General features: G+C 42.6%; 2 protein-coding genes across 4 annotated transcripts in view; one reads left to right on the top strand and one right to left on the bottom strand.

Moving 5' to 3' along the window:
- The window catches only part of pak5 (p21 protein (Cdc42/Rac)-activated kinase 5), a 99,870-nt gene that overhangs the window by 22,958 nt on the left and 50,503 nt on the right, over window positions 1–26,409 (top strand). The window contains exons 1-3 of one of the 3 annotated variants that reach the window (XM_070545096.1): window positions 4,479–5,007; window positions 22,676–22,899; window positions 25,970–26,014. In XM_070545096.1, coding sequence (XP_070401197.1) covers window positions 22,696–22,899; window positions 25,970–26,014 — 249 coding nt within the window. In that variant the 5' untranslated portion in view covers window positions 4,479–5,007; window positions 22,676–22,695. Of the gene's footprint in view, window positions 1–4,478; window positions 5,008–22,675; window positions 22,900–25,969; window positions 26,015–26,409 lie in introns of those variants that run through there. The other 2 variants (XM_015948141.3, XM_015948143.3) reach the window with 2 other exon arrangements.
- LOC139061944 (zinc finger BED domain-containing protein 4-like) lies at window positions 17,516–19,527 on the bottom strand. The gene is made up of 2 exons (XM_070541895.1): window positions 18,245–19,527; window positions 17,516–18,035 (listed from the first exon to the last, which is right to left on the bottom strand). Exons 1-2 carry the CDS (start codon window positions 19,525–19,527, stop codon window positions 17,516–17,518), a joined length of 1,803 nt encoding a protein of 600 aa, XP_070397996.1.

The raw sequence follows: 26,409 nt of genomic DNA, 5'->3' as shown, positions 1-26,409 counted from the left end.
AATGGGTTGCAAAGAAGGAGGCTTTCAAACATCTGAATGCTTTTAGCCTAGAAAACTCCCAGCAGGAAGTGTATGGTTCTTAAGGCTCGGAGGCTGCTGGCTCTGTTCAATAACATCCATAACATAAAGTTGAATGGCTTGTTTTATATTAGAATAATTACACCTAATTGTTTTAAATATAGTTCTATAACACAATGTAAACAACGTAACACATTTATTTTGAATACTTTAATGAGTAATGAGTCTGTCATATCATTGGGAAGGAATTTTGTCCCTCTCTTCTTTGGAGAATTTTCCAATGTGACTGGCCTGTTTGAGGTCAAAGGTCACACATTCTCCTTCAGGATTTTCTGTTGGATAGCAGAATTTTTGGTTCCACTAATTACAGCATGTGGTTGAGGTCCTGAATTAGCAAAGCAGCCCCAAACCATCACACTACCACCACCTTGTTTGACTGTTTGTAACATTACGGGTGCAGATCTTTTTTTTTTTTCATGACTCCATGTTAGTTTGAGCTTCATTTTAGCCCGGTCACTAGTGAGTTTTATTACAATGATCCAACGTTTGCGGCGTTCCGGATCTTGGGGAATCCTGTTGATGGCCCATCCCTTATGTCGTCTGCGTCTGTTCTGCATCCTGGGACACAACAGGAATCTACCATATTTCCCGATTGATTGAGTTTTCTGACAATAACAAATAGTCCAGCTGCGGGCTTCTGCCTGCCAAGATGGCGCCATTTCGATTTGAACTGTTGCATGCCGGGAGAAGTGATGTCAACTCCCGGAGCTCTATACCAACATTTCATACCTATAGAAGGAGAAGGTTTCTGGAAGATCTAAATGCACGCACAAATATTCCTTTCTCCCCAGGAGCGCAAAAAAGGACATTCTTCTGTCTTCCAGGCTGCAAAGATCTCATTTAGATAACTTCACCAATCTTTTAGTGCTCGTCCAACCTCTCTGTCATCCATCGTTTCATCACATGAAAGGCTTTAATTGCTGTTTTCACTGAAAATTAAAAGATCAGTGTAAAAACCTGAGGGCAGTGTTTAAAGTGACTTCCAAATTTCCACGTCTTTGATTAAATTTGATTTCTCTTAGCATTATGTAAAAACAGCCTGTGCAGAAATGGTTATTTATGTTGCAAAAATAACATTTTTCATGTGACATTTGGGATGCAGCTACCATTTAGCTTTGTGAAGGGTGCAGCATTAATGCTGGCAAAGTGTGGGGCGTTCAGCATGGCCTAATCAGCCTAAACTGCTGTAATTCTAGATGTCTCTTTTTCTATTTAGTCTGCAGCTTTCCACCTCCACGGCACTTATGTTACTCCTCCGCTCGTGTGTTTGGGTTTTGCAGAAACAGAGAAGGAGACAACTCCTTGAATATTGTGTTTGTTTAAACCAAGCGTACTTGTAGAGAGGTGTGGCTGCTTCTTTTAACCACCAAGCCAGGGGAGCTGCCAGAGATTTTGGGCCCCATGAAAATATATCACGTTGGGCCCCTTGGCGGCTCGTCCATAGGGGTTGCTGGGGCTCCGCCCTCCCAGATGCAAAGGGAGAACATTTTTGGAAAAAAAAAATAATAAAAAAAATACATACATATATAAGTTTTGCTTAATTGTGTTTGTCTACATGCATTCTTACGTATTTAGACATCATTTTCACCAGCTGTCTCTCATAAAAAAATTCTGTTGAACTTCCTTCAACAGAATTAGCAAATCACTCCTCATCATCTGATCTGTCCCACTCTCTCCCTTCTTCCTTTACCTCCTCTCTTTGTCCTGACCAAACCTGACATTAGAAGGGTCCAGGCTCTGTACATAATGCAACTGAATGGACGTAATTTGGGGGGGGGGGGGCACTTTTTACCATCCAAAAACAATATTACGCTATATTAAATTGCCACTGGTTGAGCTCTAGGACCAAGCAGAAAATAACTGTTTGTGTTGAAGCCTGTTTCCCTTTAGAACATACTGTAAAGATACCCCCACCCCCGTGCCCCCCCACTTCTAAAGTGAAAATTACGTCCATGCAACTGATATGTGTGTTACAATCTAGGCTACCATTTGTGGTGAAATAATCTTCAAAGTTACAACAGTCTTTAAAATTAACGTACAGCAGGTAAAATGCAGCCCAGACTCCTGCAGGATATTAGCTATAGTTCTCCATCATCAACACTAGATTTCATATTTTATTATGTTCAGTGTTATTATATAAAGTTTATTTATTACAATTATTATGAGATTTTGTTTAATTTTTGCTCTCTGATGAATTATCACTGTGATGTTTGGTTTGTGTTCTAAAAGCCACAGAAACAAATAACACCTAGTAAAACCTCCCATAGTTCATTTCAAGGTATTTTGTAGAAGAAGAGTTTTTTTTCTTGTATGGTCTCACAGTAATATCTATAACGTTAACAGACTAAATAGCATTGCTTCAACCTACACAGCATCCAAAACAATCTATGCATTTTTACTGACTGTTTCATATAATTATCATCATGTGTTCATCACCAAAAATAGCCTTTTTATATTGCTTTGTAATAGTACAGAGAAAAGAGACAAAAGGTGATTCCCACAGACTGAATTAGTCACAATAAAATAGAGACCTCTGAATAAATATACATCTCATTAGGACAAACAGATTGTTTGTTTAATGTCTTACATTAGGAAAAATACTGCAAAGTTAAGTAATTATGATTTTTAAACTTTTTTTAAATTCAAGTTTGAAACATTTTTGGGCCCCCTGACAGCCGGGGGCCCTTAGAATAGTCCCAACCTTTCCCCCCTTTACGGCGCCCCTGCACCAAGCACATTTTCTCATCTCATAAACTGGATTTATTTGTATGAGTAAAGTGAGTTTGCATCAGGAGCACTGCAGTCCCAGAAGTTGACTATACCACTATGCCATGACTCACAGTTTAGGGCTTTTCTGCAGCTTGTAAATATTTCAGCTTTATCTTTTAAAGGGCTACTTTGCAACCTTTTCATATTTTTAAATCATTTTCTTGAGCCAGTATGTGCTAAAATGACACTGTAGGGTTAATGAAAGGCCACCCATCCCCGATCACCCTACTGCATTTGCAGCTTCAGAGTGGAGCTGAAATACCTGGCACTGCAGTCTACTTCCAGCACGTTTCCTACATGTTTAAGATCACGAACCCAGCTGATTTGTTTAATTTAGGGATGAATCACCACTGTTGCTCAACGTTCGACAAGCACATAGTAACGCACAACCTTCCGTCCCCAGTAACGGTAACGGCGTTGCAACAGTTGCAACAGAGGCGTTGAAGCGCCTCGTGATTTTTATCTTGAGAGGCGCTATAGAAATGATATTTTCTTCTTTCTTCTTCTTCAGTGGGAAAAGTAATTAATTTGATTATTCCGTTACCTAAAAAAGAACGCCGTTAGTAACGCCGTTATATTTAAATGGCGTTACTCCCAAACACTGGTTGCTGGTAACGGCCAGATCGTCGTTGTAAATGAGAATGAGTTCTCACTCGACTCAACTGGTTAAATAAAGGTTAAATAAAATAAAACAATTTCATTTGACCCGTTTACCTTCCCTCCTTCTGCTCCAGCTACCTCCACCTCTGTTGCTTCAGGTAAAAACTCTTTACAGCGTGAAGCAGGGGCGGCGTTAGGCCCGGCTACTTGGGCTGAAGCCCCGGATGTTCTATGAAAAGCCCCGGATCTAAATCGCGGAAGTAACATGCAGTACCAAAGTCCAACAGAGAGGGAGCAGCTGGCAGTAGTTTGTATACAGCCTGCCTGAGCCTCCACCTCTGAAGAAGAAGCCCTTCAGCAGCCGGCTTCTTCTGCACTCTCTGCCTGAAACACATGAGTGAAGATGGACATAAGGACGTTTTTTAGACCAAAAGTACAACGACAGAACCCCAGCTTTGATGAGACTGGTGTTGACTCAGGTTTGTGAGTCTTATTTGAAAATATTTGTTGTGCTGCTGACGTTAGCTTATCAGGTAAAGTTGTTGGAGAAAGAAAGGGAATATTTACTATCATCTCACACTAAACACTAACAGGAACAATACTCTGACCTGAATATGCTTAATATGTAGCTTCAGATTAAAAATTATGTGGTACAAGACATATATGATGTTGACTAGTGTGTGTCACGTGTGTGTGTGTGCGCGCGCGCGTGTGTGTGTTAAGCCCCGGACCTTCTTCACTCCTAAATCCGCCCCTGGCGTGAAGTCTTCTTCTGAAAGCATATTTCTGTCGATGGTTGTCCTGCCTGTCCCTGGCCTGCCACCTCCACTCTAAATGTCCCCGTCGGTAAAATGCCAGACTCTATCATTGACTAGAGCAGCTGCTTCTTTCTTTTTGTCATCTTTCCTTCTTGTGACTTGTCTCATGACAGAGGCGGTGACATGGCAACCTGCTTTGCAGCCCTTGACACAACCGGTGATATTCGTACATGTTTGCATCAGATGAACTCAGGACCTCGGGACTACAGAGGACACTTATTAGTTTTTTCTGTTGATAGAGACTGAAATAGTTGAAGGATGATGAAGGAATACAGACATTTAGAACGTGGCTGGTCCGTTACATAATAAAGTTAGGCTGGGTTGGGTCCAGGCTTAGGCTGTCTGACCGTGCCTCGGCTCGGGATGCTGGCGTCGGCACTTTTTGTGGCCTGTGCTTCTCACATTGAGAATTATCAGAGCATGCAGGCCGGGCAAGCAGCACTAGGAGCAGCGGCTCACGGGGGACTGCAGCGGGTCGTGGACTTGACCTGATTTGTTATCTCGATGACTTCACAGAAGGGCACAGTTGTCACTCCTCTGGGGATTTATTGGCTTACAGCTCATAGAAGGGACTCCCTGTCTCATGTTTGGTCCAATAAAAAAATAGAAGCATAATGACTTCATCAGAAGAAGTGTCCGATATCAAATCACATCGAAGGAGGCCCTGACTATCTGGGGCTGTAGGTCGTGGTTCTTCCAGAACGCTTTGATGCACTGAAAGAAACCCTCAGTTTGTTTCCAGGTAAGAGCAGTGAGAAGATGCTGGAGCTTCCTGATCAAGTCAGGCCTTTAAACATAATTTGAACAAAGAATGTTAAAAATTCATCACGTTGTGAGAGTTCTGCAAATGCTAAAAAGCCTCTTTATCTTCTTAAGTTGTTTACAACTCCATCAGTGTACATCTATGGAGACTTGGAGGGGAAATGCATGTCTGTGAAAACAGTTTTTCAGCCAATTAAATGATCTGAAGGAACAAGGCCTTGAGAGGATACGCGACTGTAAACAAGAGAGGGTTGAAATCAGGAGAAGCAAAGACTGTTCTGGTGGAGAAGTGAAGAAAATGACGAGTTACTGTCACTAAAATCTCATCGATCCAGAATGACCAGTTAGACGTTGGTCTTTTTCTCACAATAAATGAGATATTCCTCCTCGTCTTTGTAGAATCAAACCAAGGCAAGCGTTTCCCTCCCTCAGCTTGTTTGTTACACAGAATCTGTCTCCTTTTCATGTTCAATCTAAATTATGTATGAAACACATTTGCATATTTGTGCTTGAGTGAGTGCTGTGCATCTTAATTCTAGATTGTGTTTCTAAATTACAGACCCAGAATTAATACGACATGTTTCCATGGAGTGTTAGCACCCGTGTGGGAACCAGAAATAGCACAAGGCACAGTGAACTCAGATACCACTGCACACATGTGCAGCATAGGGTGGGGCGCTATTCATGTTTTATTACTGTTAAAGCATTCCTACACATTTACCATGGGGTCCTGTAGTACTATCTGCCTGTAAATGTTCATGATGTTGTCTTATTACTTCATTTAAAGGTTTTAAGTAGTTTCTGATGTATTTTCCCTTGACATTTTTAAGATGCAAAAACAACAACTGTTATGTTTGAACACCTTTGCTTCATACCAGCTCTCCACGACCTTGCTGTCTGTCCAGTTTTCTTTAATGCCACAGACTGATCAAAGAGAGAACTAGGTTTAATTGACTTCTTTCTTAATGTGTTTCACACTAATGTTGAAATGCTACAAAAGCGTTAATTTGATGTCTCATAACCTAAACGGGCCTGTGCATTTTCAGTGGTTGTCTTATATTCATTCTAGTAATAAAAAGCATTTTGATCACTGCAAAGCAGTACAACTCTGCCACCTGCTGGCAGACATCAGTTCCTTAAGTCCTTAAAGCTTGGTTTATGCTTGACACATTTACTTTCCGCTTGGTGATGCGGCTCGCGGATGGAACGCGCTTCACAACTCGCAGCGTTTATGGTTCATGCGGCTTGTCTCTGCGGTGAGCCAATATTCTCCCAAACTGTAGGGGGCAGCATGGAGCTCTACGGCATGCATCCAACACTACACCATAGTAGAAGTAAAAATTACTGTTGTTTACAACAAGGCATTCCAGCATTTTTTAACAGCGTCCTCGTCTTTTCCGACAGTGCGAGCTATTTCTCTCCAAGAATTATTAACATGTTGATCACGGTGATCTCTGAGAGCTGAATCATACAAATGTCTGTATTTACGAACCTCTGCCATACTAGTTCTTGCCAGTCTGCCATGTTTTTCCGTGTCCGACCGTTTGCGTGGTTAGGAAATTTCCTAGGTGCGCGGTGCGGAAATTTTGGACCGTGCAGAGGCGCGGTGGATGGGCGTGGTTATTAAAATGACGCAATTTCGCCGTGCGGAGCCGTACGAACCTCGCGGACGCGTCAAGCATAAACCAACCTTAAGTCTCCTTAAAATGTGAACTCTGGATATTGTTTCCCAACTCAGTGATGGGAAATAGTACAAAACAATGGTTGATCTGATTAGTTTTATGTTATGCCAATTGCATCGCTCTATCAGTTTGGTTGGCCAATCAGGGTGCTATATCAATTTGGTGGGCCAATCACGGCACTCTATCAGTTTGGTGGATGGGATGATGCGACAGAGCAGAGGAGGCAGCTTTGACATCCACTTTGGAATATATAGACTGGTTTTCTTTGGGTCAAGAGCAGTTAGAGGTACCTACGCCATTTATTTAGAAAAATACGTATTTGCGTCTTCTTCAACAGGGTATGCTGGACTGCCCCATTGACTGACATCCGTAGAGAGCATGTCATGTTGTTCGTAGTCCAGTAGCATGTGGGGACAACCATAGAATCCGACCCATAGATGAGCTCTGTCTACGAGTTGTGGCCAGACTTTATATTCACAACTATAGGATGGCTTGCCAATATAAAGTTATGTATCTCTATATTTAGAAATCCTGGTATACCTTGTATACTCTGGTATAACTACTCAACCCTGACCCTGCAGTGCATTTCTGTTCAGGTGTTGTTTGTAAGAGGAAGTGCCTATGGAGGCTCAGATGGTGACAGATGGTTTGGAGACAAATCAGCCTGGGAGTCAGGATCTGTGCCCTAGGACCTGTAGCCCCTTTAAGTGTCTATGTATGTCGTATAAAGAGCATGAATATTTGTTTGTTTTACTTTATTATTATTGTTTGTGCATGGTTGAAGACTTTTTCCTGTTCTGTGTGTACAGAATGTTAAATCTTATGTAATACACTCTGAAAATGAGGCGTGTTGAAATATAAACACTTGTATTTATGTGGCGTTACACCATGTGGTCTTAGTTATTTATGCTGCACACTGCCAGAGTTCTTCTAGATGTGATTCATGACTTAATAGATACAGCATTCACAGGTATGCAGGATTTTTCTGCCATACTGTTAGACCATGCTGCAGAAAATAAACTAATCTCCACGAAGTCCCTGTTTGCTGAGCTTTCTGTTGCTTTTGTAGCTGACTATACAACCATAACACCCCCAAATTTCCACAGTAGATTATGTTTTATTGCTAAAGTAATAGCAAGTATGAGTAATGTGTTTCTCAGATGATGAATGAAGACCTATTCTCCAACTAAGCTGCGTTTTGTTCATCAACATTTCAAAACACTTGATTTTTCAGGAAAGTCCAGAGCTTGCATCTCCTGGTCCGTACCCAGACTAACATGACTGCAAATCTCTAATAATCTCTTATCAGCAGTCACATCGTTTCTCTCCAGCAGAACAACCTTGCAGGCATTAGTCTGAACCTTGCAAAGAGTTTTACAATGTGCTCATAAAACAAACCTCAAGAAGTGCTTATGTGGCAGCCTGGAGAAGCTGTGCAGGGAGTAAGTCTTCTGTAGAATACCCTCATATACTTGTTTGAACTGGTGTGAAGTAGGAGCTGTTAAAAGCTTTGCAGCATAAACACACGTGTCCATCTGCTGTTGCATGCATTAAACGATGTGTTTGTTGCTGCCTATTTGTTGTTTTGTCTCTCAGCAGTTGGCCTGCAGGACTTAAGCCCCAGTAGCCGTTAATAATCTCATCCCCATTTAGGTCAAGGGTCACCATCTTCACGCTGGTTGCCTGTAGACCACAAGTAAAACATGCTGCTCTGAAAATCATTTGATGCTTTTTTCTCAAGGTCAGTAGTTCTTGGTTAGAGAACGCGGACTGACCTTTTTAGAGTCACACATTATGACACAAGTGACATAAAGTCTATGGTTTTACATAAACTATGTCATAGTTGTTGTGAGGGCTTGCCAGCAGGCTCACCAGGATGGGTAATGGTGTTGCATCTGTATAAATTAGGCTTAAGACTAAATAAAAAATTATTGTCACAATTAAGACTGGATGTGCACTTGCATCAACCTGTAGATCACTTTGTTGGCTTCCTTCTTTTAGATGGTTTTCACTTTCAGTTCTGTTTCACATATCCATCAGCTGTGTTGATCAAAGCTCTAAAGCTTTTTTAGGGGAATTCATAGCAAATTGCTCATTAAGGATTCTTATCTACTACTGGAAATGACACCATTTGATTCAGGTGAGTCTTTAATAGTGATTTTCTCAACATTGAGACCACAGCATCAGAGTGCTCCGGAGCAAATGTGCCTTGGTGTTACAAACTAGATCTTCATTCATTCATTGAAATATCTCTCAGTCAGACATTTACTATTCTCTAACTTTTTATTCGTCTCTCTGTAGCTGATTGTTAAATCTACTTTTCAGTTTTTTTCTGAAAGTGGTCCTTTTCAAATCCTTGCATCATTCTGATATTTTGGTTAGTCACTTTAGTATATAACTATAGTATTAGTATTATAACTATAGTAAATATAAACAATACTGGAATGAAACTGAATCATTTAGTAAATAGTTGAGTGTTCAAATAAAAACAAGTTTGATTGAACAAACACTTGACATCACCTTGTTAGCAGGTAATCTGCCCCTCCTCATGGTCACCATCTACAGAATTAGCCCTCTGGGACACCTGATCAACCAGGTAGATTTTCTTTCCGTTTCCATAGTTTTTATAAAAGCTGCTGATGCAGATGATCAGATGATCTCCTCCGTGTCGTTCTCTGCTCTTGGAAAGCTTGTTTTATGTACTGTTAGATTATGGTAATTTGATTAGCCATTCCGAAGTTATGATGCTGAGTATTTAGGGTGAGAAATATCAACAAATGTGATTCTTTGTTGTCTGAGTTTCTTCACTTCAGAAGAAGTTTCTCTCATGTCCGCTTCTGTCGTAGGCTCTGACTGCTCCACACTGACTGGAATGGTACTGTAAACAAAAGCCCTGATCATCCAGCTGATGTGATGTAAGCAGATTAAAAACATACAGGTAGATGAACGCAGACTCCTACCGACTTGCAAAACATCACTCTCAGTCGTCTCCATGGTTGCGAGTTGGAGCGACGGCAAGGACAGCCAATCACACATTAGCATGCAGCGGCATAGCCAGTCAGTGAGCTTGTGGGCAGGTCTAAAGGAAAATATGCTTAACTTTAGGCGGCTTCCTACACATGGTCCTAATGCCTGACTTGTATCCATGTATGGCAGTTTAGGATTGTATAATCTGACGGAAGACAAGAAAAAGGACACCGGACAAAAGGGGCAGGTGCTCAAGCACTACAACCCCCCACCCCCCCACCCCATCTGCATGTGCATGTTAACACAATATTCTGCTTTAAAAAGGAAGATGAGTCTTATCAGATGAGTCTCAAACTCCAGATCTACCCACACTGTCATCACTCCAATCTATTTTTAGTTTTGTTTGTGTACTTATTAGGATATCAAAGGTTTCGGCTGCTGCTCATATTGATTCAGAATAAGGATACGATGAGTTACTGTTTAGTCACTTTGATTTACTGCTGCCATTTTAAAACTATCCTTTGCCTGGTTCCCTTCCTGGAGCTGATGTTACCATCAATCCAAATGTTCATTTTCATTTTAGGTATCTTATTTATGTGTCATCATGTTTACTATAATATTAAAATTGGGTTTGATTTATTGATGTTTTAAGTGAATATTCACCCGACATGTTTGCATCACCTACCAGTTTAATCTGAATTACACATGTATGAATCAAGACTTACAGCAAAGAAATCAGTTTCTATTCTACATTTTATTCTCTTCCTCCTGGCTTTCTTCTTAAGGTCTCTGTCTGCGACCTTTTGGCCGTGCTCCTTTTTGGGCAAACCCCCACCTACTGGTGCTCTCCCATCAATCTATCTCTCCATCTTTCCTGTTTGGGGCCAATAATTTGACCTGGCTGGCTTGCCTGCTGGGCAGCAACGGAAATGACTCGGGAAGATTTTCTTGATTACATTTTATCCCCCTGTTTGTTTAAAGTTACATTTAGAAAGACTCTTTGGTCTTTGGAGCTGTAATGCCCCTGAGTAGGTCTGGGTGGGGGCCTGGGGGCTTGGGGTTGGCCGGCCCCTTGTGGGGATCTGGGTGGGGCCTTGGGGGTCAGGTCCTGACATCTATGCTGCTGGGAAGAAGACGAGAACATATGGCAGTGCCTGGCCTGGGCTGAGGGGCCTCGGGTAGACCTTGGCTCTTCTGCTGTCCATCACGGGGGAGGGGGATATCCAGGAGGGGGAGGACCCAACCTTACCTGGATGTCCTATGTCTTATATATTCTGGAAGCTGTGCAAATGCAGGGATGGGAGTAGATATTCTGCTGGGGTGGGGCTGCGCTGGTTCCCTTGAACTCCGTGGCGCTCTGCAATACTGCTGCTTTGGGCCTTGGCCAGATGGGCTGGGGTCTCCATGCCCTGGGTGGCATTTTGGCAATGGAGGTGCCTATTGGGGCCAGTGGGGGAGCTGGCTCCCTGGAGGGCTTTGGCCAACCAGCCATTCCTCCACATCCCCACACATTTTTTCTCCTCCTGCTCCCTCACATCATCACACAAACATGCACATAGGACTTTGGGGGGTGGACAAGTCAGGGGGTGCGGGTATGGATCCCATTTCCACATTCCTGTGGCAACCTGCCCCCCCAATTTTATTTGCACATTAAACACTTCCACCAACGACATTCCATGAAAACACATACGTAGGGCCTTGGGAGTGAGCACATTCAATGGCATTTGGCAAGGTGGATCTTTCAGCCTCATCCCAGGTGCCGGTGCCCACTTCAAATTTTAAACTACACAGACACAGAGGGCTGTGGGGGAAAGAGGGATGGTGTGGTGGCATCAGCTGGCGTAGGCCAGACGATGCCTGCACTGCATGCTCACCACAGCCATGAATACACCTCATCAACACACACCAACACTGTATTGGAGCAGGCGGAGAGAGACTAGGGGTCTTAGCACACCTCTGTTGTCGCTTGGCTTCCTGGGGCTGGAGGCTAGGAGGGGGATCTGGCCGTCTGGTTGGGGTCAGGGGTGGTGGGTCGCTTTGCTCAGCGTTGGGCGGGGGAGCCTGCTCATCAGCACCCCAGCAGAAAGGGTCGAACTCTGGGAACCGGTGATGGTTGTACCCTTTGTGCAGCAGTACCAGGACCAGAGTGAATAGGGTATGTATGGGGAGTATGAGTGGGTGTCTGGCATGCATTTTTGTAAGTCTTAGGTTGTATCTGTATGTGTGAGCATGAGGGAGGGAGTGTGTGACTGTGTCTGTGTATGATTGTATATGTCAGTTGGGGCCTTTGACTCCTCCCCTCTCCTGAGACTTCTTTTGCTGTTATACATCTTCCCCTCCCCTCCCCCTGTCACACTTGGTGTGGAGTGTGGTGCCTTGGTCTGCCTGAGTGGCTCCCAGGTCAGGGGGTTTAAGATTTTTAGCGTCTGCCTGATTAATCCCGGTGGCTGCCTGGTGGGATCTGGGTCCCTGGGCTCTGTTGGGTCCCGGCGGGGGTGGTCGCCCCTGGGTCCCGGTCGCTGGGTTCCGGGCTCGGCCAGCTTGGGGGTGGGAGGTTGCGGGCGGGCCTGTGGGCTTGCCGCTGATATCCCCGGGACTCTGCCGGCTGCTGGTTGTGGCCCCCCGGGGCAATCCTCTGCACCTCTCGAGGGGGGCAGGGGCTTTTCTGGTCACAGTCTTCCTGGGGTCCCTGTGCTCTGGGGCAGCTCCTGGATCTCTGGGACTTGGAGCTCCTTCCATCTCCTATGCATCTATGGGGGGGCAGATCTTTGGCCCCTCACACTCTATTGGACGCTCCTATAGAGAAACCTTACATAAACAAGCACGTGTACACACACAGGTGCTCACATGGTGCTCTCAAAAGTATCGACTTGGGCACGTTCAACACATGTCTTAAGGTTGTGGTTGGCACCTAATGCACTGTGATTTATTATCGTGATTGTTCAGTAAAACAATGTTGATTTTATACTTCCCCATCAGGTTGACAGTGATAGTTTGCTACTGTTGTATTGTTGTGTGTCTCTTCTTTTCTTTCTCTCCTTCTGTCTAGAAGCAGACTCTTGTTCATCATTGATTGTTTGTTTTTGCCCCCCCCCCCCCCCCCTTCCTTTTGTCTCTTTCACCTCTGTCTCCGTGTCTGATCAGAATTACAAAGCATTCAAAAAACAATAACAATAAAGTTTTAAGTATCAGGCGTGACATTAAAAGCAGAAGCTTTGATGCTCCACCTGAGAGTAAATCTGTAAGGCTTGTCACCAGCATTCAGACATTAATTCTGTTTGCTTCACATTCTGACAGAACACAGTATAAAAAAAATAAAAATAAAAAATAAACTCTTTGGTGACTTCCATCGCTGCATCAACTGGAGACTCTGCTGAGCCCAAACTGTTACTGAAGTAATAGTTGACTGATGCTGAAACGCTGACCGACAGGTGTAATGTGGTTTAGTAAATAATGTTTGCAAACTGTAATAATTGAATCTTGCCGCATTTACACAAAGGAGAAATAAATGACACCTCATTGCTGCCACTTTCATTTGTTCTGTGGTTTTATTATTGCCAGTGGCATCACAAAAGTCTGTTTGTTACAAAGCATTAGGGACAACTGTTTAGTTTTTGTCAAACATTTTAAATCTGTTGCTTCTAAAATCTGAAGACCTGCATTAAAGAACCCAAGATAATGTTATTTTCCCCCACTTTTTTCCACTTTTTAGATTTTTTTGTTTTTTGAAGTATTTTAGTTTTATTTGGCACAACTTGTGAATAGTTAAGAATTTACTCTGTTTAGAGGATCTGATGACCTTAGATCATGTAGCTATGTGTAGCTAGCGGGCTAGCAAACCACTAAAACCAATCTTCACACAAAGCTTGCTTTTCGTAACTGAAGATCTTTATAAATAGGGTCTGCCTCAGTGTCATCTTCCTTATGTTCATCGTCATCACTGATGGCGAGATTGGTTGACACAATACCTGTGCTACTCCATTTTCAAGAGAAGTCTTAGTTTAAAACTGCAAAATGTATTCTAAATCATAAGTGTAATAATTACTGTTACCATGAATATTAGGATTATGTCTATAAAACAACATATTTTACCTAAAACTAATCACAATTTCTTTTCCTTGTTCAGGGCGTATGTTCAAATAGGGCAGATTTGATATTCATGCCAAGATTTAACTGACTTCCAAGAGTTTAACATTTACAACACACATATTCTTATATAGCACAACTAGTCAACCTTGTGATGTGAGAATTTCATAAACCTAGCATTGTTAGTTTTAGCGATCTGACTGTAAACACAAGAGGAGACCGAGCAGTTTTCTGGCTCTGCAGAAACACCAATATTTGGCGCCTTATAGCCCCGCACTGATTGGTGGAATGGTGCCAAACCGTGACTAGCTTGATCTCTGATGACTGTCTGGGTGAAATCCCATAATTCAAGAGTTTGTGAAAAGGCGCACAACATCATTTATGATGTGAGTGGAAGTGTAGATATGAACGTTGGCCATAAAAAGGGTTAGGATTAAAACTAAAACACAATGGTGACTAAATAAAATCAACCAACTTTCAACATGCTATGTGTTTATCGTTTCTATTGTTCTAAATCTGAAAGAAGTTTGTTGACTGTGTTTGGTACCTGAACCCTAACTCACCGCCCAGCAGACATCCGCACAGAGCAAAAGCACAACAAGGTGGGATGTGTTGTTGTCCTCAGAGGACAGTGCTGCCTTCAGAAGACTGGCACAATGGACTCCATTCACAGCTGCAACAACAGCATTAAGACATTTTGTTCCTGTGACTGGACATGGTGCAAATACCCACCACACCAGTATCACAATGGGACTTCCATCAGACTCAAGCAACAGGAGCTCATAAACAAAAAAAATATTTCCTCTCAAGATAATTTGCTACATCTCTAATGAAATGCAGTTTGTTCTCAAGTCTTTCCACATGGAGTTTTTTTTTCCAGAGAGTTAAGTCTGTATGAGTATCAACTGAGCTGTTGCTGAGTAATCTACCTATGGCTTGTTTTCTGGATTTGGCTGAATGTGACCAGTATGTGTTTACAAATGCCCTGCATTTTCTTCTCTGATGTGACGCGTTTAGCTCAGGTGTAGGAAGGTAAGGAGGGAGATCTGTGATCTGCTCATGGACGTGGGGGGGTGGGGGGGGGTGGGGGGGACATGTACCCCCACTTTTACCAAAGTCAGTTTTTGTCCCCTGCACTTTTTACTGTCCAAAAACAACATTATGCTATATTAAATGAACTGGTTGAGCACTAGGACCAAGCAGAAAACAACCGCTTGTGTTGAAGCCTGTTTCTAATTAGAACCGTCCATAAGCTCATCTATTGGCTCTGCTAACGTGTGATTGGTCGTTCCTGCCTCCTCTGTACTTGACAGATCTGCATTCCTGACATTGTATAAATGATCCTCAGGGCTGTAGTTTGACACCCGTCCTGGTGCTTCATGCCAGTTGTGTTTTAAAGTCAAAACTACGTCCATGGATCTTCTACGCCTTTTTCAATGACCAAACAGCACATGAGAAGTGTATGTGTCCGTTTTCATAAATAGATCAAGGAAATGTGTTTGTTAGTTTGTCAGAGTAAAACCCATAAAATGCTTTTGCTCTGCATGTCGGTCAAGCCACGCTCCATTATAACATCTGCATCTCCATTTACTCTGGTGCCTGGCCAATCACCGTCTGATACTAAGACGGTTTACTCTTTGTGTGAATAAGTTGTTTTAAAACACTTATGTGAAGTGAATGTTACTTATAATGTGTACGATAGTGATGTGACGTTCACGAACGAATCGAATCTTTTGAATTGGTTTTCAAAGTGAAAGATGAGAGCCGAGTCCCTGTAGAGAACCGTTCATTTTAACAAACCTCCCCGGAAGTCGGTCAAACTCACCCACTCAAACCCCACCCACCGCTGTGATGGACGTAGGAGGAACCATAGAAACACATGTTTGTATACATATCTCGGGAGGAACGCTAACCAACCCTGTGCGTCCTCACGGACACCGCAGGAAGACGTTGCTCTTGATTCCCCCATAATCCCCCCCCCCCCTTGCTCCGTTGGCTTCACTTTTTTTAAAGAAGCCAGTCTTTTGAACTGCTCTTTGAGGTAAACGACCGACTAATGAACGGCTCCCATCCCATCACTAGTGTATGAGTATATTGATATTGATTAAAGCACTGATTGGTCAAACATTTGATTTAACACCTTGTTCATTCAACACATTTGATTATTTCAACTTATGAGCTGTAAAGTTATGTAGGAACTTTGAGGTGGGTGAAATTTATTTAGAGTGAGAATGCAGCAGTCTCGCATGAGGCCTTGAGCAAAGATGTTATGGCTTCTTTGCAGTAACAAGAACTAGGACAGAACTTTGTTTTGGATTTGGAGGCCAGACAGATGGTGTGTTTGTGTCTGCAAATGAAAGGCGAACTTCTGGTCAATTTGTTGGTGACACATTGACCACTGGTGTGTTACACAATGAGTTTGGTTCTTCGGCGGAGTATGGCAAATATCCGTAGCGGTGAGTACGTCACATTTTTTGTTGTCCAATAGCATGCAGGGTCCGTTTGAAAGACAACCGTGGACACCGACTGAGAGCCGTCTATGGGTCGTGACCAGACTATGTATTCACATGGCTTGCCAGGCTAATAAACGGCATAATGTATATCCAAAATAGCCTCAGCATTAACTGTCGTTCAGCAACAGCTTTTACACAAAAACCGCCTCCACCTTTATGTCGGACTGAGTGGAGAACATTGTGACGGCCTGGTGGCATTTTGGGAGACATAAAAAAACATCCAAAAACAAACCCCCTGCTACTGACTCCTACATGTACGTTTGTACATATTTATGCTGCACAATAGCTTAGTTTTACTAAACATGTACATAAAATGTTGATTTCCACCCTCCAGTTGTGCCTGCTGTCTGATGGATTTTCAATTCAATTCAATTCAATAGGAATGCATCGATCCACATTTTTTCACTTCCCATCCGATTCCGATACCTGAATTTGGATATCTACCGATACCGATATTATTTCGATACTAGAGGGATATTTGTTTTAATGTCATTATGATTATTATTATGGTTGATTTTATAAGGCTATAATAAACTCTTTTCTACAAGATTAATATGTAATTGTGAGAAAGCCCTACAAGTAAGAGCCCAGCAACATGTCCCAAAAGATAAGTTGCGATAAGTGAGGTCAGAAAACAACAAAATGTCTATCCTAAAAAAAAAGCAACTGTAATGTTTCAAATTGAAATTTATTCAATTTCAAGGCAGGGTTACTGGATACAAGTGCAATATGCACAATCAAAGAAACAAACCCTTTCATTTGAACTAAACAGCCCAGGTCCAAATAATCACACTAGGCAGTAACACATTTTTAAAGTGTCAAACATGAAATGAAAAGGGTAAACTTCCATAAAACTACTTCAAATAAAATAGAGGGCTGCTTTATCCAATCCCCACAAATCACTGTCTTTTGTAGCATCAAAAATGTAGTTTTCAAGTATAAAATCACACTATCAAAAAAATGTGCATCTGAAACAAATTCAGTAAGTCCTTGCTCATGTAGCAGTAAAAAAACTAAAGTTTTCAAATGTTAAACATTTTGAATTAAAGAACAGTGCAATTAGTGCACTGTAAACAAACAGCAACAGTGTGCATCTGAAAAGTACAATTCAAGCATTGGAGATTTTGCATTGAAGGTGATCTGGATAAAGTTAACAGTCTGTCAGAGTCTGGAACTATTCTTGAAAACAAAATTAAAAGTAAATGCGTGAGGTACCTACACGTTGTTCATCTAATCTCACTTAAACAATGACAGGTTCTTTCTGAGGAATATAAGCATTAAGCATTTGTGCTCTTTCTGCTGTCAGACGATTCCTTTTTTCAGCCACAATATTGGATGCTGTACTAAACAGACTTCCACTTTCAACACTCGTTGAAGGACCACTCAGGAACTTTACTGCAACAGCAGCAAGGAGAGGAAAGTGGGCATGGTTGTCTGCCCAGTACTGGAAAGGGCTGTCTAGGTCACCCATTGTTGGTTCTTTCAAGTACATTTGCATCTGGATAACTGCTGCCTGGGTACCTTGTGCAGGTTCATCATGTTCCTCCAGAATTTTGTCATACAGACTGCTAAAGCTACTCTTACTTGTGGTAGGAGGAGAACTAGCATCCACGTGAGCAACCTTTTCTGCTGGCTCTGGTTCTGGCTTCCTTGTCCCTGCTTTGCCAGCTGATGCCTTGGCCAGCGCTTGCTCCATCTCCTCAAGCTCTTGCTTGAGGAGATCCTTTGCCGTCCTGGTAGCTTCTCCCCCTGTAAAGAATCTGACACAAAAAACAAAATGGCTTGAGTACAACTTTATTTGTTTCCTGCTGCAAGAGCCTGGCCTGCCTGGATGCACACAGACCCATAGAGATAATACACATTATATTTAAACTTAGACAATATTAATAATTAATGCATTAATAAAATATGCCTCACCTGTCCTTGTAACGAGCATCCAGTAGAGTCGCAACAGCGTAGAGGGATTCACTTTCGATGCTGCTGAATCGCCTGTTGACAGCTTGGAGGAGTGTGCTCTTCATTGTTTTGATGCCGCTGTCGGTACTGTTCTCCTCGGCTAGTAGACGTTTTAAAACGGTGACGGCTGGGATAACGTCGGCTGCAGTGGAGGTCGCTGAGCTGATTTTCCTCGTCAACTCCTCGAACGGTTCCAGCACGGTCAGTTTTTTCCAGTAAACCCCACTCGTTGGCTGATAAAGTTGCGGGTAAGTTGTGGTCGGCAGCATAAGCACAAAGAGCTCGCTTCTCAGTCAGAAGGCGCTTGACCATGTAAAAAGAGCTATTCCATCTTGTCTGGACGTCTTGAATGAGACGAGCTGGAGTGGATGTGGTTCCCGTTCCCTGCATTTCACGCTGCAGGTCTTCCAAGCGAGACTGCGCCAGTTGGGAATGCTTGAAATGTGCGACAATTTTTCGGCTGTTTGCTAGTGCATCGCTAACACTGCGTTGCGACATCAGCCCTTCATGCACTACGAGCTGCAGCGTGTGAGCAAAACATCCCAGGTTAGGGACTGCCATGTCTTCCAAAGCGGCTTTCACGTTACTTGCGTTGTCCCGTAGAATGACGTGCACCTTTTCCAGAGGAATCCCCCTGTTATTTAGCATCTTGGCAATGGCGGCTGCGATTGTAGCTCGGTTGTGTGAACCCCGACACTTTTTGACCTGAAGCACCGCGCAACAGACGTGATGTGTCCCGGAGTCAACCCAGTGCACTGTAAGACTTATCAGTGACATTGGGCAGACATCTGAAGTCCAAATATCTGCAGTGAAGCTCAGGGCTGGAACTCCTTTCAGCTTCCCGGCTAACTTGGCTGACACTCGGTTGTATAGTTCAGGTAGCGCTGTCCCTGATAAATATGTCCTGGAGGGTAAACTGTACCTTGGCTCCAAGTGTTCATTCAGGCTGCGAAATCCCTCATTTTCCACCACCGATAGCGGTTGGTCATCAAGTACAATGAAGTTGAGCAGCTTTTCTGTAATCCCCATGGCTTTAACGTTGTCTGCGGGGAGTTTACTTTGCTTCTTCAATGACTCCAGCAGCGATTCTTGGTGTCGCTTTTCTCCTTTCTGCCCCCTCGTTAAAAACTCCTCGTGCTCCCTCGGGTGGTGTTTTTTCAAATGTTTGATTAAATTAGTAGTGTTGAAAGTTGCGACGGAGGTCCCACCTCTTGGAACAACAGCTTTGCAAACATTGCACGTTGCTGTCTTGCTTTGCGGAGCTTCCAGAGTAAAATATTTCCACACAGTGGACATTTTGTGTATAAAAGTTTGGCGCTGCTCATGCTAGCCCGCTACCTGTAAACTGCGGTGAGTGGACTTCCTGAAAGGAGCCGCATCATCTCTCTGTGCCTTCGGGACACAGACAGCGCCTCCCAGCCCGGGATGTCTTATTTAGACATTACACAAGACATAATTCTGGATCGGAAATTTGTGCAGGTTGGGTCGGAATTTTCCAATCCGTGATTTAAGTCCATATCGGAGCCCGATTCCGATACTGGATCGGATCTGCCCCATCTCTAAATTCAAATTCAAAGATACTTTATTAATCCCAGAGGGAAATTAGAGTTTCAGGACACACAATTCTGAGATCAACTGAGATTTTATTAATTTAGTGTGTTCACAGCTTCTTAATGCAACATTTAGAATATCTCCAAACTTTGTGATGAACTAACTGATAAGGACAGTGGAATAGCCTACAACCATCTAAAGGAATAATGGAGTCTTTGGAAATTTATTTGTGAATCTATTTAAGCTAAGAGGGTGAATACTAAGCAGATTTTTATATAATCAACCAAAATGCAGTTTAATAAACAGCAAAAATAATCAAAAATCACATTTGTCCTCCAAATAAATGTCAAAAAAACTGCATAAGAGAACATACATAACAGTTTTCTGCCATCATTTTCTGGTTTTGGTTTTCAGTGCATTATCTATTTTTACCTCCTAATGTTACATAATAACACTTTTAGAACATAGCTGTTTGTTCTTTCTGTGTTTTTATCAGAGCGTTTTAGGACTGAGCTTATCAGAAGGGAACAGCAGGATGGATTTTAGCCCAGCACAATGTTTTAACATCAACAAATGTTCTGCTTAGAGGCGTCTGTGAAATTATGAAGATCTTGAAGCTAAAAACAACTTGAGTGGCTGTGAGACACAAGTTAACGAGTAAACCAGGTGCGCAGATAGGGTGGGAGACGGGGGGGGGGGGGGGTCTGCCCCCCCAGATTCAGATCGACCCCGATCCGTCCCCTGCACTAAGGCCAGAAACAAAACAAAACCGGAGGTTAAGCGCTTGAAGCTCCTTTTTCCAATTACATTGAATGCAGCATGACGTAAACAAACACCAACTCCAGAGGCGCCAAAGTGGTTGCTGCTAGGATGCAGGATGAAGCCAAAAAGGCAAGCAACGATTGCTGCGTATTTTAAAAAGACCAACAGTGTAAGTAGGCGGGCCAATCTGTTTGTTTACGCATGTTGGTTCTAGTTTCAGTACGTTGTTGTCAGTGTTGGGACTTACTCGTTAAAAGAACCAAAGCCTCATTGCTGAATTTAACAAGTCGCATCTACAAATATGATCCTCATGAAGTTACTACTTTACATCAGAAGATAGTGGAGATGTGGAACCTTCAGACTGGGCAAAGTTTTGGAGTTTTTAGAGTTTGAAAAACATCTCCCGCCGTGAGGCTCCCATTCGGGGAGAGGAGGAGACGCGCGCAGCATGAAGAGCGCAAATATTAGAAAAAATGTATAATTGCCGGCAGGTCTGGTCTTTGTTGACTGATCACTTTGTCTGGTCATGACTGACTTTGATTATGAAGCAGAATATTGACTCTGATGAAGAACTTCACTCATCCAGCCGGGACGATTGACGCTGCTGCAGCATCAGACAGCTGGTGCTGCACGAGAGGTGTGTGGAGTTTACAAGCTCCAAACGTTGGGTTTGATGTTTGTTTAACCTTCTTTAGGACGTGATGGATGTAGAAATGATGGTAAAAACACCGCTAACGTGACAGACGTAGCGACAATGTAAAAAAAAAAAAGCCTTAAAAAGAGGCAGATGCCGATGTGTTCTATATGGAAGTCATAGTGTGCCACATAATCATAACAAAGTAAAATATAAAATTTAAAAAGAGCTTTATATATTTATATTTATATACAAATAAAAACTTTTCAAATACAATGAAAATTTCTGAATAAGGTAAAAATACGAAGGAACGTCTGTTGGTCAGGCTGAAAAGTTTGGGAACCACTGCTCTAAGTGAAAAGTGAAAATCGTTTTTTAAATATATTTTATGTGCAGTTTTTTGGGGCTTTCATGTTTTCTGTTAAGATTGGTATGCTGAAAATCATTTAATGTTTTGCATAAAGCATGAGGTTTTGGTTAGTACTTCATTGGGAGAATAACAAATGACTGATTTGGAGCGTGTTGATTAGGCAGAGCTCTGTTGCCAGCGTTCCATTGCACAATGGCTTCAAACACGTATATATATATATAAATATATATATGTGTGTTAGTTTTTTTTGTAAACCATTGGAGGAAATTACACAAACTGACTGAGCTCTAGTTAAGGCTCTTGCAATAGTTTGTGTATGTGTACGTGCAATATTGTTGTTTTACACATTTAAAAATGGTGAAAGTTTTGTAACCATTTGTTACAAATCAGTAAATGCATTTTGTCCTCATGGGCTCCCATAGAAAGAAACATGGCATCTAATACGGCGTCATCCAGAGACTTAGACCCGCTCCCATGTATTTTAGACCTGATTTGTGTCGGACTAGGGAGGCTCTGACGTGCCCCCTGGAGCTCAAAAGGATTTTGCTGGTAATGAAAGGGAGTCTGATGTGCTTGCTATTTTTGCAAAAGTTTGCACTCCCCAGGGCTTTTTGACTCTAATGGGCATCCGTTGGTAAGGTCTTACTCCAACACAAAAATTCTGTTTTCTTGCAACGATTTAGGTATCTACTGCCCCATCACCAGGAAAAATACACACTGTCACTTTAAAGCAATATTTATATTTGGATAGAAGCAAACATGCTGAGAAAGGAGGATGCATTTATAAAAAAAACTATCTGCTCCCACTTATCCTGATGGATCCCAAAACTGAGCTCAGAATGATGAACTGAGTGTGAACTGACCTGCTGGTGTTGGTCGGAAGGACCGGTGGTGCCAGTGCTCACCAGCATCGCCCCAGAGCAGCTGTGGCTACATTATAGCTAATTACCATCAGGGTGTGAATGTGTGTGTGAATGGGTGAATGGCTGATTGTGTTTTAAAGCACCTTGGGGGTTTCTAAGTCTCTAGAAGGTGCTACATCAAATCCAAGCTAATTACCACATCTTCAACTTATTTCATGAAGTCAGGACTCCTGTTTGAATCTCTGTCTCCTTCTGTGTTCCCAGGTTTGCCAGGGTTTTCCAGGATGTTTGGGAAGAAGAAGAAACGGTTGGAGATCTCAGCTCCGTCCAACTTTGAGCACCGGGTCCACACGGGCTTTGACCCGCGGGAGCAGAAGTTCACCGGATTGCCGCAGCAATGGCAGAGCCTGCTGGCGGACACTGCCAACCGGCCCAAGCCCATGGTGGACCCCTCCTACATCACCCCAATCCAGCTGGCACCAATGAAGGTAGAACCTGAACACAACAAAGCCATCTGGCCTGGACAACGCCTCTCTAACATCATCCGCATCCCAACTCACAGTCCTGTTCTGAACTGTTTTCCTTTTCTTTTCTCCACTTTTACTTTTCTGTCTCCTCACTCTGTGTAGGTGTCGGTCTCTTCAGTGTTTTGTTTCTCACTTCTTAGCTCCCCACCTGCTACAGTCTCCCATCAGAGACAAAATGGATAATTCTGCTTACCATCTGTCCACTTTAACCATTCAGATGTTTGAAATTACACCCACATTCAGAGTTATTTTACCGTAATAGGCGAGCTGAATGACTTCCTCGTGCCAAACTCACAGATTAGGACATCCTTTTAGAGATTTTACTCTAGATAAAACGGTATCTCAGGTTTCTTCTGTCAAATTGGTTAAAAAAAATAAAAAATTTCTTTGTAACTTTGTAAAATCATGCCATTTGGTATTGTTGTTTGATGTTGCATGTTAATGTTTTTTTGCCATTTTGTAAAAAGACAAAAAAAACCGATATGAACATGTGCAAATATTTAATCCATAAATCTGAGATTACAATTTAAGTTGTAAAACTGGAACCAGCAAAGCCCCGATACCTCTTTTTGCCATGGCAACAGCAGGAATATTTAAAAGATAGTTTGTTGTTGGAACAGCAAGTTCGCTTTCAAGCATATGGTGAGATGAAGAAAATTTAAAATAACACAGCATAATACGCTGTGAGTAACATGAGGCTGTTATTGTCTAAATCTGAGTTTCGGTAAGCCTTACTGCTAGGTTGCCGTTATATCTGCACTTCCTATCTCAGCTTAAACATGAAAATGTTGTCAAAGTCTCTTTCCGGAGTATTTCTCTTATCCAATGACGCCATCTAGTGGCTGACGAGCATATCACATTCCTTCCGTTTTTTTAAGATGGCAACTTCACGTTTCTTGTTTATTTAGGTTTTTCTGTAGCCGACACACAGAGCTAAAAAACGTTGTTTTACAAGTATTATTCTCATGTCATGTTGTGTTCTCATATATTTATGTTTTAAAGACTTGCTGGTCCGTGAAAAGTTCATCAACTCTGCATCAGCCGAGGTACTTCCTTAAATTTGAAGCAAATAAATAAATAAATAAATAAATAAAATTTTGAAGCACGTAAGGCTAATGCTATTGGTTAGTTCTGGTCGGCGCTCAGTTTCCTATTGCACGGAGCTCTGCGGGGCAGGGGGCGTGCGTATAGCAAACAAAAAAGACTTATCGCTTACATTATATACAGTACATGATGAGACAATCGCATTTATGGATTTTGAAAAATCATACCTAATTTCTGTAAGGGGAAAACTCCGGAAAGATACTTTAATGAAGAAATGTGCAATTGAAAGGAAATCCCACCTAAACATGAAATCATGAGTGTTGACATATTTCCCAGACTTAGATGCAACACGTTCTCACTCCCAGTGCGTCAAAAACAAACGCTTGGTCAGCCACCCTCCACGTCAGACCCCTGACGCCAAAAGTGCCTTTTTTCGTTACTTATGTGCGAAAAGGGGTGTTTCCCTTATTTGACTGCAGATCCCAATGCAGCGTAAAACTGAAGCGATGGGATGTCCGCTACCGTTGCATCCCAATGCAGCGTTACAATGGCACCAAACAAGCTCATTGTACCTCACCTTAACCTTATCCTCTTATTTAACCTTATCCTCTTATTTAACCTTCCCCTCACCCCTATCCTAACCTTAACAATCTTGCCAGCGAACACGTTAGTGATGTGTCGATCGCTCTAAAAGCCGGCTCTATGAAGTGAACGGCGGGAGCAGCCTCGTGATTGGTCGAGTTTGGACCGAGCCAACGCGAGGGGGAGGTTTCAACTACCAAGGTGGAGGTTAAAAGTAGAGGGTATGTGTAACCTCCCCCTCGCCAGATGGTATGTTCTAACGTTCCCCTTGGACGGCAAATACGAAAATTCACAGTCAGACTCTGACTGTCAGAGTCAGAATGCAGGGGAAACAAACGCTTGATCGCAGTGAGAGTAACGTTTTAGGTAGCAAGAGGGTTAAGGTTAGGATGAGGGTGAGGGGAAGGTTATAAATAGTGAAACATTAAGGTTTAGGTGCGGTTAAATGAGGTGGTTCGGTGCCGCATCAGCGGGTATCTCATCACGTCAGTTTTACGCTGCATTGGGATCTGCAGTTACAAAAGGGGAAAACCCCTTTTCGCACATAAGTAACGAAAATGGGCACTTTTGGCGTCTGGGGTCTGACGTGGAGGGTGGCTGACCAAGCGTTTGTTTCCGACGCTTAGGGTGTGAGAATGTGTTGTTAGATAAGTGGGAAAAAACTATTTTTAACCAGCCCAGTCATTCTCCTGACCTGGCTGTACTCCTTTATCTTTAACTTAGCATAAAACAAAGTAAGTGAATGGGACCATTTAGCATTGTGAGAAAAACAGTCTTTAAAAATCCCTTTTTGACTGCATGTGAAAATAAAAAGTAGCACAAACACAAATGACAAGCGACATTTTAGACTTGGGACTACTTCATGACAAAGCACAGCTGTAAGCTTCCGCCAAAAGAACAAAGGTTTTTCTTGTTACTGTCAGCAGGTGAATGTGTACTCACATGTACGGTTTAGTTTAGTTTTCACTGATTGTGGTCATTTTCATCTGAAACCATGTTTGCCTGCTGTTTCTGTGTCACGTCTCTGTAATGTGTGTTTCCTCCTCTTTCTTGTCTCCTCTGATGTGTTGTTGTTCATGCTTAGCTTTTACCACTTTGTCACATTCGAGCCACTAATGATGGCGACCTACCTGGAGGTTTTCCAAATTTCATCGTCATCTGTTCACCTTTCTCTGGGTTGTAGCAGAGCGATATTTAACAGATCCACCTGTGACCCGAACTCGGGGCTCTTTGGCTTCTAAATGTGTGTTTTCTAATACAAAACAGAGAAAACGCTAACACGCTAACATGTAGCTACAGGCTGCATTAGGACAACCCGAAAGGGTTTCAGAGAACAGCAATATGCCACAGGAGATATCTCTGAAGAGGGGGGAACAAGAAAATAATTCTCTTGCTCTCTTCACAGATATCTCCCCAGAAAGTCCGGTCATCTGAAACACCGTTGCCCAAAGTATGACCTCCTCTTTACCTTTTCAACCCCCACCTCCTTTCTCTTTTCCTTTCTATCGGTCCCAGCTCAGCTGTTTTTGGTACCCACCTCTCTCTGCCTGCTGCCATGCATCTCAGGTGGAACAGGGAGAAACACAGAGAATGACTCCACACATGACATAACCACATCTCTGTGCCAAGTCTTTTCTTAGACCTCCTCTTCCACTCCTCCTCCTTTCTTTCTTCTGCATGAGCCTCTGTAGCAAAGATATGGTTAACTGCGGTGGCATGTTTCCTTTGTTTCTCCACTTCCCATGTGGAGCACCTTTGATAATGATGATATTCATGATAATGATGATGATGATGATGATGGGTGCTGTAGGGTGAAGTCCATGTTGTCATGGTAGCTGACTCTGC

This window comes from Nothobranchius furzeri, chromosome 2, assembly GCF_043380555.1.
Source record: "Nothobranchius furzeri strain GRZ-AD chromosome 2, NfurGRZ-RIMD1, whole genome shotgun sequence".
Classification (NCBI taxonomy): Eukaryota; Metazoa; Chordata; class Actinopteri; order Cyprinodontiformes; family Nothobranchiidae; genus Nothobranchius; species Nothobranchius furzeri.
The sequence above is the reverse complement of the archived record's forward strand: the minus strand, read 5'-3'. Positions and strand labels throughout refer to the sequence as shown.